We start from the raw sequence: 12,422 nt of genomic DNA, 5'->3' as shown, positions 1-12,422 counted from the left end.
TCCTCTACTCTACTGAGAATGTTGGTTTTTGTCCCTCTACTCTACTTGAAAAGGTTGTTTTTGCTCCTCTACTCTACTGAGAAGGTTGTTTTGTTCACCTACAGTACTTGAGAAGGTCGTCTTTGTTCCTCTACTCTACTTGAAAAGGTTGCTTTGTTCCTCTACTCTACTTGAAAAGGTTGCTTTTTTCCTCTACTCTACTTGAAAAGGTTGTTTTGTTCCTCTCCTCTACTTGAGAAGGTTGTTTTGTTCCTCTACTCCACTTGAGAAGGTTGGTGTTCAGAGTGCAGCCAGTAGACGTGCAGCAACATTCATAGTTTCCATGACTTCAGGCAGCAGCCGAGGATCAGAGCAAGACGTCAACACTTTTCTGTGGCTGGACTTCTTTGCAAGGTAAAGAACATTATTACTATTATTATTACTAGTATTACTACTACAGTACATTATTATTAATAATGTTTATGACTTATTCTTGGGAGAAGAACATGAAAAAGTCTTCATCTGAGCATGAGATGTTTAAAAGTTGCAATGTCATCATTAATTATTTGAATGAAGATGTTTAACACGGCTATGATGCTTTAATAATAAACAATGATAATACTAACAATAATTGTGTAATAGCCATTAAGTAGTAAATAATGTAACAAAATAAATAGTCAAATATAGTCAATAGTTTAATAGTAAAAAAGTAAACAAACAGTAATAGTAAATCATATAATAGTAAATAAACATAATCATAAATAGTTTAATAGGAAATAAATAGTGATAGAAAATAGTATTATTGTAAATAATAATATTGAATAAATCATTGAATAGTAAATAAATGATATCATTCTACATAGTAATAGAGAGTAATAGAATAGTAACTAAATATAGTATAATAGTATTTGATAAATAGTATAATAATAAATTATAAATACATAGTAAATAAATAATAGCGAATAATAAAATAGTAAATACAAATTTTATAATAGTAAATAATAAATAAATAAATAGTACAATAGTAACTAGTAAATAAATAGTGTAATAAATAATACATAGTATAGTACTAAATAAATATTATAATAATACATTAATAGTATAATACTAAATAAATAGCATAATACTACATTAATAGTAATAACACTGAATAAATAGTATAATAAATAATACATTAATAGTATAATACTAAATAAATAGTATAATAAATAATGTATTAATAGTATAATACTAAATAAATATAATAATACATCAATAGTATAATACTAAATAAATAGTATAATAAATAATATATTAATAGTATAATACTAAATAAATATAATACTAAATAAATAGTATAATAAATAATACATTAATAGTATAATAAATAATACATTAATAGTAATAACACTAAATAAATAGTATAATAAATAATACATTAATAGTATAATACTAAATAAATAGTATAATAAATAATATATTAATAGTATAATACTAAATAAATATAATAATACATCAATAGTATAATACTAAATAAATAGTATAATAAATAATATAGTAATAGTATAATACTAAATAAATATTATAATACTAAATAAATAGTATAATAAATAATACATTAATAGTATAATAAATAATACATTAATAGTAATAACACTAAATAAATAGTATAATAAATAATACATTAATAGTATAATACTAAATAAATAGTATAATAAATAATATATTAATAGTATAATACTAAATACATATAATACATCAATAGTATAATACCAAATAAATAGTATAATAAATAATATATTAATAGTATAATACTAAATAAATATTAAAATAATACATTAATAGTATAATATTAAATAAATAGTATAATTAATAAATTAATAGTATAATACTAAATAGTCATGTTAATAATGTAATAGTAGATAAGCAATATAATCGTAATAGAAAATATAATAGTAAATAAATATAGTAAAATAGTGAATGATAAAAAAATAGTAAAAGGTGTGTGTGTGTGTGTGTGTGTGTGTGCCTGTGTGTGTGTGTGTGTGTGTGTGTGTGTGTGTGTGTGTGTGTGTGTGTGTGTGTGTGTGTGTGTGTGTGAGAAGATGCTGCAGGGTCCAATAAGTTGGCGCTGGTTCCTGCTGGCCTTCTGCTTCCCTGTTGTGACCTGGTCTTTGGACCTGGAGGTCCCTGGACAAGTGGACCAGGAGGACTGGGACGCTGGTCTGGGTTCAGGGTGGTCCCCCCCACACGCAGACAGTCCCCAGGTGGCCCCACCCCCCCACTGCACTCAACACTTCCTGCTGCCGTCCACCTCCCAGACCTGCTGGGACGACACGGCCGGTCCAGAAGACCTGGCCAAGTCCCGCCTGCTGGTCCTGCAGAACACAGTGGCACTGCAGGCCCTGGTCTCCTCCAGCGACGTGGACCAGGGCCAGCAGGCCAGGGAGGAAGTCAGCGCCATCGTCACCGAGCACCGGACTGCCTTGGAGGCCATGGACAAGATGGACCAGGTCTTTGACTCTCTGGGAGACCAGAGGAGAGACGGCACGGAGCGAGGGTTCCTGACCAGGTGAGATACTGTCTGTGATATCATGTGCAATACAAGCAGTCCTGCAGAGTGTTTACTTGTGTGTGATATCACGTGCGATACAAGCAGTCCTGCAGAGTGTTTAAGTGTGTGATATCATGTGCGATACAAGCAGTTCTGCAGAGCGGTTACTTTGTGTGTGATATCTTGTGCGATACAAGCAGTCCTGCAGAGTGTTTACTTGTGTGTGATATCATGTGCGATACAAGCAGTCTGCCGAATGTTTACTTGTATGTGATATTATGTGTGATAAAAGCAATTCTTTAGCGTGTTTACTTGTGTGATATCATGTGCGATACAAGCAGTTCTGCACGGTGTTTACTTTTGTGTGATATCATGTGCGATACAAGCGGTATTGCAGAGTGTTTACTTGTGTGTGATATCACGTGCGATACAAGCAGTCCTGCAGAGTGTTTAAGTGTGTGATATCATGTGCGATACAAGCAGTTCTGCAGAGCGGTTACTTTGTGTGTGATATCTTGTGCGATACAAGCAGTCCTGCAGAGTGTTTACTTGTGTGTGAAGTCATGTGCGATACAAGCAGTCTGCAGAATGTTTACTTGTATGTGATATCATGTGTGATAAAAGCAGTTATTTAGCGTGTTTACTTGTGTGATATCATGTGCGATACAAGCAGTTCTGCACGGTGTTCACTTTTGTGTGATATCATGTGCGATACAAGCAGTACTGCATAGTGTTTATGTGTGTGATATCATGTGCGATACAAGCAGTTCTGCAGAGCAGTTACTTTGTGTGTGTTATCTTGTGCGATACAAGCAGTCCTGCAGAGTGTTTACTTGTGTGTGATATCATGTGCGATACAAGCAGTCTGCAGAGTGTTTACTTGTGTGTGATATCATGTGCGACACAAGCAGTCTGCCGAATGTTTACTTGTATGTGATATTATGTGTGATAAAAGCAATTCTTTAGCGTGTTTACTTGTGTGATATATGCGATACAAGCAGTCCTGCAGAATGTTTACTTGTGTGTGATATCATGTGCGATACAAGCAGTTCTGCACGGTTTACTTTTGTGTGATATCATGTGCGATACAAGTGGTTATGCAGAGTGTTTACTTGTGTGTGATATCACGTGCGATACAAGCAGTCCTGCAGAGTGTTTAAGTGTGTGATATCATGTGTGATACAAGCAGTTCTGCAGAGTGGTTACTTTTTGTGTGATATCTTGTGCGATACAAGCAGTCTTGCAGAGTGTTTACTTGTGTGTGATATCATGTGCGATACAAGCAGTCTGCCAAATGTTTACTTGTATGTGATATTATGTGTGATAAAAGCAATTCTTTAGCGTGTTTACTTGTGTGATATCATGTGCGATACAAGCAGTTCTGCACGGTGTTTACTTTTGTGTGATATCATGTGCGATACAAGCAGTTCTGCACGGTGTTTACTTTTGTGTGATATCATGTGCGATACAAGCACTATTGCAGAGTGTTTACTTGTGTGTGATATCATGTGCATACAAGCAGGCCTGCAGAGTGTTTACTTGTGTGTGATATCATGTGCGATACAAGCAGTTCTGCACGGTGTTTACTTTTGTGTGATATCATGTGCGATACAAGCAGCATTGCAGAGTGTTTACTTGTGTGTGATATCACGTGCGATACAAGCAGTCCTGCAGAGTGTGTAAGTGTGTGATATCATGTGTGATACAAGCAGTTCTGCAGAGCGGTTACTTTGTGTGTGATATCTTTTGCGATACAAGCAGTCCTGCAGAGTGTTTACTTGTGTGTGATATCATGTGCGATACAAGCAGTTTTGCAGAGTGTTTACTTGTATGTGATATCATGTGTGATAAAAGCAGTTCTTTAGCGTGTTTACTTGTGTGATATATGCGATACAAGCAGTCCTGCGGAATGTTTACTTGTGTGTGATATCATGTGCGATACAAGCAGTTCTGCATGGTGTTTACTTTTGTGTGATATCATGTGCGATACAAGCACTATTGCAGAGTGTTTACTCGTGTGTGATATCATGTGCATACAAGCAGGCCTGCAGAGTGTTTACTTGTGTGTGATATCATGTGTGATACAAGCAGTCCTGCAGAGTGTTTAAGTGTGTGATATCATGTGTGATACAAGCAGTTCTGCAGAGCGGTTACTTTTTGTGTGATATCTTGTGCGATACAAGCAGTCCTGCAGAGTGTTTACTTGTGTGTGATATCATGTGCGATACAAGCAGTCTGCCGAATGTTTACTTGTATGTGATATTATGTGTGATAAAAGCAATTCTTTGGCGTGTTTACTTGTGTGATATCATGTGCGATACAAGCAGTTCTGCACGGTGTTTACTTGTGTGTGATATCATGTGCGATACAAGCAGTATTGCAGAGTGTTTACTTGTGTGTGATATCACGTGCGATACAAGCAGTCCTGCAGAGTGTTTAAGTGTGTGATATCATGTGTGATACAAGCAGTTCTGCAGAGCGGTTACTTTTTGTGTGATATCTTGTGCGATACAAGCAGTCCTGCAGAGTGTTTACTTGTGTGTGATATCATGTGCGATACAAGCAGTCTGCCGAACGTTTACTTGTATGTGATATCATGTGTGATAAAAGCAATTCTTTAGCGTGTTTACTTGTGTGATATATGCGATACAAGCAGTTCTGCAGAATGTTTACTTGTGTGTGATATCATGTGCGATACAAGCAGTTCTGCACGGTGTTTACTTTTGTGTGATATCATGTGCGATACAAGCAGTATTGCAGTGTTTACTTGTGTGTGATATCACGTGCGATACAAGCAGTCCTGCAGAGTGTTTAAGTGTGTGATATCATGTGTGATACAAGCAGTTCTGCAGAGCGGTTACTTTTTGTGTGATATCTTGTTACTTTTTGTGTGATATCTTGTGCGATACAAGCAGTCCTGCAGAGTGTTTACTTGTGTGTGATATCATGTGCAATACAAGCAGTCTGCCGAATGTTTACTTGTATGTGATATCATGTGTGATAAAAGCAGTTCTTTAGCGTGTTTACTTGTGTGATATATGCGATACAAGCAGTCCTGCAGAGTGTTTACTTGTGTGTGATATCATGTGCGATACAAGCAGTTCTGCAGAGCAGTTACTTTGTGTGTGATATCTTGTGCGATACAAGCAGTCCTGCAGAGTGTTTATGTGTGTGATATCATGTGCGATACAAGCAGTTCTGCAGAGCGGTTACTTTGTGTGTTATATCTTGTGCGATACAAGCAGTCCTGCAGAGTGTTTACTTTTGTGTGAAGTCATGTGCGATACAAGCAGTCTGCAGAATGTTTACTTGTATGTGATATTATGTGTGATAAAAGCAATTCTTTAGCGTGTTTACTTGTGTGATATATGTGATACAAGCAGTCCTGCAGAATGTTTACTTGTGTGATATCACGTGCGATACAAGCAGTCCTGCAGAGTGTTTAAGTGTGTGATATCATGTGCGATGCAAGCAGTTCTGCAGAGCGGTTACTTTGTGTGTGATATCTTGTGCGATACAAGCAGTCCTGCAGAGTGTTTACTTGTGTGTGATATCATGTGCGATACAAGCAGTCTGCAGAATGTTTACTTGTATGTGATATCATGTGTGATAAAAGCAGTTCTTTAGCGTGTTTACTTGTGTGATATATGCGATACAAGCAGTCCTGCAGAGTGTTTACTTGTGTGTGATATCATGTGCGATACAAGCAGTTCTGCACGGTGTTTACTTTTGTGTGATATCATGTGCGATACAAGCAGTATTGCAGTGTTTACTTGTGTGTGATATCACGTGCGATACAAGCAGGCCTGCAGAGTGTTTACTTGTGTGTGATATCATGTGCGATACAAGCAGTCCTGCAGAGTGTTTACTTGTGTGTGATATCATGTGCGATACAAGCAGTCCTACAGAGTGTTTATGTGTGTGAAATCATGTGCGATACAAGCAGTTCTGAAGAGCGGTTACTTTGTGTGTTATATCTTGTGCAATACAAGCAGTCCTGCAGAGTGTTTACTTGTGTGTGATATCATGTGTGATACAAGCAGTTCTGCAGAGCGGTTACTTTTTGTGTGATATCTTGTGCGATACAAGCAGTCTGCCGAATGTTTACTTGTATGTGATATTATGTGTGATAAAAGCAATTCTTTAGCGTGTTTACTTGTGTGATATCATGTGCGATACAAGCAGTTCTGCACGGTGTTTACTTTTGTGTGATATCATGTGCGATACAAGCGGTATTGCAGAGTGTTTACTTGTGTGTGATATCACGTGCGATACAAGCAATCCTGCAGAGTGTTTATGTGTGTGATATGTGTGATACAAACAGTTCTGCAGAGCGGTTACTTTGTGTGTGATATCTTGTGCGATACAAGCAGTCCTGCAGAGTGTTTGTGTGATATCATGTGCGATACAAGCAGTTCTGCAGAGCAGTTACTTTGTGTGTGATATCTTGTGCGATACAAGCAGTCCTGCAGAGTGTTTGTGTGTGATATCATGTGCGATACAGTCATGCAGTGTTTATCTGTGATATCATGTGCGATACAAGCAGTTCTGCAGAGCAGTTACTTTGTGTGTGATATCTTGTGCGATACAAGCAGTTCTGCAGAATGTTTACTTGTGTGTGATATCATGTGCGATACAAGCAGTTCTGCACGGTGTTTACTTTTGTGTGATATCATGTGCGATACAAGCACTATTGCAGAGTGTTTACTTGTGTGTGATATATGCGATACAAGCAGTCCTGCAGAGTGTTTACTTGTGTGTGAAGTCATGTGCGATACAAGCAGTCTGCAGAATGTTTACTTCTATGTGATATCATGTGTGATAAAAGCAGTTCTTTAGCGTGTTTACTTGTGTGATATATGCGATACAAGCAGTCCTGCAGAATGTTTACTTGTGTGTGATATCATGTGCGATACAAGCAGTTCTGCACGGTGTTTACTTTTGTGTTGTATCATGTGACATGTGCTGCGCCCACACAGCATGAAGGACAAGATGGCCGACACCAGGACAGCGGGACGCGCCCGCCGGCTCACGGCCGCCGCCCTGGAGAGGAACTTGTCCACGCTGGAGGAGAGTCTGGTCGCCATGCAGATCAGGATCCACAACCTCCTCCTGCGGTGACCTCACAGGTTCCACAACCTCCTCCTGCGGTGACCTCACAGGTTCCACAACCTCCTCCTGCGGTGGCCTCACAGGTTCCACAACCTCCTCCTGCGGTGACCTCACAGGTTCCACAACCTCCTCCTGCGGTGGCCTCACAGGTTCCACAACCTCCTCCTGCGGGGACCTCACAGGTTCCACAACCTCCTCCTGCGGTGACCTCACAGGTTCCACAACCTCCTCCTGCGGGGACCTCACAGGTTCCACAACCTCCTCCTGCGGGGACCTCACAGGTTCCACAACCTCCTCCTGCAGGGACCTCACAGGTTCCACAACCTCCTCCTGCGGGGACCTCACCAGCGCTCAATATTGTCCACTCTGAGTAGCACAATAAACCTTGTAAAGCATGAAGTGTGTGACTAGCATTAATATAAATATAAATATAAATATAACTAAATATAAATATAAATATGAATACAAATACAAATATAATATAAATATTAATATAAATATAATTATAAAAATATACATATAAAAATATAAATATAAATAAATATAATATAAAAGGCATGTTGGGAAACGTTTAATCAGCAACATAACATGAAGTAAGACGTGGGAAAATATAACTTTTATATTTTACAGCCAATAAAACACTTTTTCAATTGTTTACAGCAATTTAACGCACACAATCTTTGAAGATGCGAAGTTGTTTGTTTTGCTTTCATGCTAACAGCTAACATGCTAGTGTTAACATGCTAACTGCTAACATGCTAATACGCTAACACGCTAGTACTCACAGCTAACATATTAGTGCTAAACTGCTAAGCGCTAACATACTAGTGTTAACATGCTAACAGCTAACATGTTGGTCTAAACATGCTAACCGCTAACATGCTAATGCTAACATGTTAACCACTAACACACTAATGATAGCATGCTGACAGCTAACATTCTAACATCTTACATGCTAGTGCTAACATGCTAACAGATAGCATGTTTGTGCTAACAGTTGACATACTAGTGCTAACATGCTAACCACTAATATACTAGTGTTAACATGCTAACAGCTAACATGCTGGTGTTAACATGCTAACTGCTAATGCTAATATGCTAACATGCTAGTACTCACAGCTAACATATTAGTGCTAAACTGCTAAGCGCTAACATATTAGTTAACATGCTAACAGCTAACATGTTGGTCTAAACATGCTAATGCTAACATGTTAACAACGAACACACTAATGATAGCATGCTAACAGCTAACATTCTAACATCTTACATGGTAGTGCTAACATGCTAACAGATAGCATGTTCGTGCTAACAGTTGACATACTAGTGCTAACATGCTAACCACTAATATACTAGTGCTCACATGCTAACAGCTGAAATGCTAATGCTAACAGCTAACATGCTAACATACTAATACTCACAGCTAACATGTTAGTGCTAAACATGCTATCTGCTAACATGCCAGTGCTAACATGTTAACCACTAACATGCTAATGAAAAGCATGCTAACAGCAAACATTCTAACATCTTACATGATAGTGCTAACATGCTAACAGATAGCATGTTCGTGCTAACAGTTGACATACTAGTGCTAACATGCTAACCACTAATATACTAGTGCTTACATGCTAACAGCTAAAATGCTAACATGCTAATGCTAACAGCTAGCATACTAATACTCACAGCTAACATGTTAATGCTAAACATGCTATCTGCTAACATCTTACATGCCAGTGCTAACATGTTAACCACTAACATGCTAATGAAAAGCATGCTAACAGCTAACATTCTAACATCTTACATGCTAGTGCTAACATGTTAACCACTAACATGTGCATGCTAACAGCTGACATACTAGTGCTAAAATGCTAACCACTAACATACTAGTGCTCACATGCTAACAGCTAACATGCTAGTGCTAACATGTTAACCACTAACATGCTAATGATAGCATGCTAACAGCTAACATTTTAACATCTTACATGCTAGTGCTAACAGCTAGCATGTGCATGCTAACAGCTGACATACTAGTGCTAACATGCTAACCACTAATATACTAGTGCTCACATGCCAACAGTTAACATGCTAGTGCTAACATGCTAACGCTAAAATGTTATTGCTAACATGCTAGTGCTAACATAACGCTGGTAAGTGATTGTAAAAGCTTTCCAGGACAAAAGCAAAGTGATGTTTGGTTCACAGGTCAGCTTCTTCCTGGTCCCGCATGTCCTCCAAAGACTTGAAGTAATCACGGGCCAGGATCTTCTTCGGAAGAATATCTGCCAGGAAAAAAACAAAAACATTTTAAGCTCAAACGTGTAGCAATAAAAGGGGAACACAAATACACAAAGAGGAATAAAATGCATTAGTCGACATGAAAAAGTAAAAATACAACTTCGATGACAATCAGGACACGATACAAATGTGAGCACACAATTGGACCAGCACACCCAGTGTGTCATGCACAGGAAACTAAAAAAGTACAGGTATTTTTCAGTAGCAGTATAGTACCGCTTTTTATTCATTAGTACAGCGGTGCTAATGTAGTACTAGTGCTAACCAGTTAACTACTAATATGCTAATGTTAACATGCTAACCGCTAACATGCTAACTGCTAACAAGCTAACTGCTAACATGCTAACTGCTAACATGCTAACATGCTGGTGTTAACATGCTAACTACTAACATGCTGGTGTTAACATTCTAACCGCTAACATGCTGGTGTTAACATGCTAACCGCTAACATGCTGGTGGTAACATGCTTACCGCTAACATGCTGGTGGCAACATGCTAACCTCTAACATACTAGTGCTAACATGCTAAGTGCTAAAATGCGGGTGTTAACATGCTAACTGCTAATATGCAACATGCTAACCGCTAACATGCTGGTGGTAACATGCTAACCTCTAACATACTAGTGTTAACATGCTAACAACTAAGATGCTAGTGCTAACATGCTAACCGCTAACATGATATTGCTAACATGCGCACCTCTAACATGCTGGAGTTAAAACGCTAACCCCTAACATGCTAATGTTAAAACGCTAACCCCTAACATGCTAGTGTTAAAATGCTAACCCCTAACATGCTAATGCTTACCGCTAACATGCTTGTGTTAACCACCTAACCGCTAATATGCTGGTGGTACCATGTTAACATGCTGGTGGTAACATGCTAACAGCTAAGATGCTAGCGCTAACATGCTAACATAATATTGCTAACTTGCTCACTGCCAACATGCTAGTGTTAAAATGATAACCCCAACATGCTAGTGTTAAAAAGCTCATCCCTAATATGCTAGTGTTAAAATGCTAACCCCTAACATGCTAACAGCTAACATGCTAATGCTAACATGCTAACCAGTAAGTAAAGTTTATTCTTCGGTCAATGGTCAACAAAATAAACAAACAGTTGTACATTCATAGATTGAAAATGAAAATGTTGCAGACCACTAACATGATATTGCTAACATGCTCATTGCTGACATGCTAGTGTTAAAATTGCTAACTCCTAACATCCATCCATTTTTATCCGCTTATTCCCTTACGGTCGCTGGGGGCGCTGGAGCGTATCTCAGCTACAATCGGGCGGAAGGCGTCGTACACCCTGGACAACCGCTAACATGCTAATGCTAACATGCTAACCACTAACATGATATTGCTAACATGCTTACCGCTGACATGCTAGTGTTAAAATGCTAACCCCTAACATGCTAACAGCTAACATGCTAATGCTAACATGCTAACCACTAACATGATATTGCTAACATGCTCACCGCTGAAATGCTAGTGTTAAAATGCTAACCCCTAACATGCTAACATGCTAATGCTAACATGCTAACCACTAACATGATATTGCTAACATGCTTACCGCTGACATACTAGTGTTAAAATGCTAACCCCTAACATGCTAACATGCTAACCACTAACATGATATTGCTAACATGCTCACCGCTGACATGCTAGTGTTAAAATGCTAACCCCTAACATGCTAGTGTTAAAATGGTAAACTGGTGCAAGCTATGCACGGGGGGAAAAAGTACAATTAAAAACAAAAGTGCTCATATTCTGGAAATGTCACCTGTGAGAAATTGTAGTGTTTCCGTCTCCTCTGCAGTGTTAGCGAGGTCGCTGTAAGTCAAGCTGTTGTTTTCCTGGTTCAACGAGCTCAGCGCCAAATGCTGCACAAACAGCTCCTGCGATGACGAGTTGCGGACTTTTATTTTGAAAGCACCCAACTTCCTCCCGCACGACCACAAAAATATCTAGCTTGCTTTTACCGTCGCCTTGGTGGTGAGGAAGAGCGCGTCCTGGTTAATGTTGGACACATCCGGCGAGCTCTTCATGATGAGCCTCACTCTAGAAACGGGGAGGGAAATGTTCTTCTTGCTCCCCGCCGTCCCGTCGTCTTTGTGCTGGCTCCTTTTCGACATTTCACCGCGCTGGCGAGCTTCGACACGGTTGTTTTCAAGCCTGACTGAAGGCTTCTTCTCCTGGCAAACATGCGCATATTCGCTCATTGTGTTGGCTCAGCGCCCCCCCTGCTGGAGTGGAGTGGAACTGCTCTCGCCGGAAACAACAAAGTGGCGATTATTAATAGAATTGTACACTATGATAACTGTATAATACAAATTATACATATATATATATATATATATATATATATATATATATATAAAATACAAATTATACATATATTTATATATATATATATATAAAATACAAATTATACATATATTTATATATATATATATATATATATAAAATACAAATTATACATATATTTATATATATATATATAT

The 12,422-nt window shown here is 38.3% G+C and overlaps 2 protein-coding genes across 2 annotated transcripts; one reads left to right on the top strand and one right to left on the bottom strand.

Annotated features, from left to right (window-relative positions):
- The first annotated feature begins 202 nt into the window (after positions 1–202).
- Positions 203–8,014, top strand: LOC133577277 (uncharacterized). The gene is made up of 3 exons (XM_061930949.2): positions 203–393; positions 2,064–2,530; positions 7,492–8,014. Exons 2-3 carry the CDS (start codon positions 2,064–2,066, stop codon positions 7,631–7,633), a joined length of 609 nt encoding a protein of 202 aa, XP_061786933.2. The 5' UTR covers positions 203–393; the 3' UTR covers positions 7,634–8,014.
- A 1,326-nt stretch (positions 8,015–9,340) lies between these two features.
- chrac1 (chromatin accessibility complex subunit 1) lies at positions 9,341–12,169 on the bottom strand. Its single transcript, XM_061930951.2, has 3 exons — positions 11,901–12,169; positions 11,702–11,816; positions 9,341–9,900 (listed from the first exon to the last, which is right to left on the bottom strand). The coding sequence occupies exons 1-3, from the start codon at positions 12,138–12,140 to the stop codon at positions 9,818–9,820; spliced, it is 438 nt and encodes a 145-aa protein (XP_061786935.2). The 5' UTR covers positions 12,141–12,169; the 3' UTR covers positions 9,341–9,817.
- Between the last annotated feature and the right edge of the window lie 253 nt (positions 12,170–12,422).

Source organism: Nerophis lumbriciformis, linkage group LG37 (assembly GCF_033978685.3).
Source record: "Nerophis lumbriciformis linkage group LG37, RoL_Nlum_v2.1, whole genome shotgun sequence".
Classification (NCBI taxonomy): domain Eukaryota; kingdom Metazoa; phylum Chordata; class Actinopteri; order Syngnathiformes; family Syngnathidae; genus Nerophis; species Nerophis lumbriciformis.
This window is presented reverse-complemented; position numbering and strand designations above follow the sequence as displayed.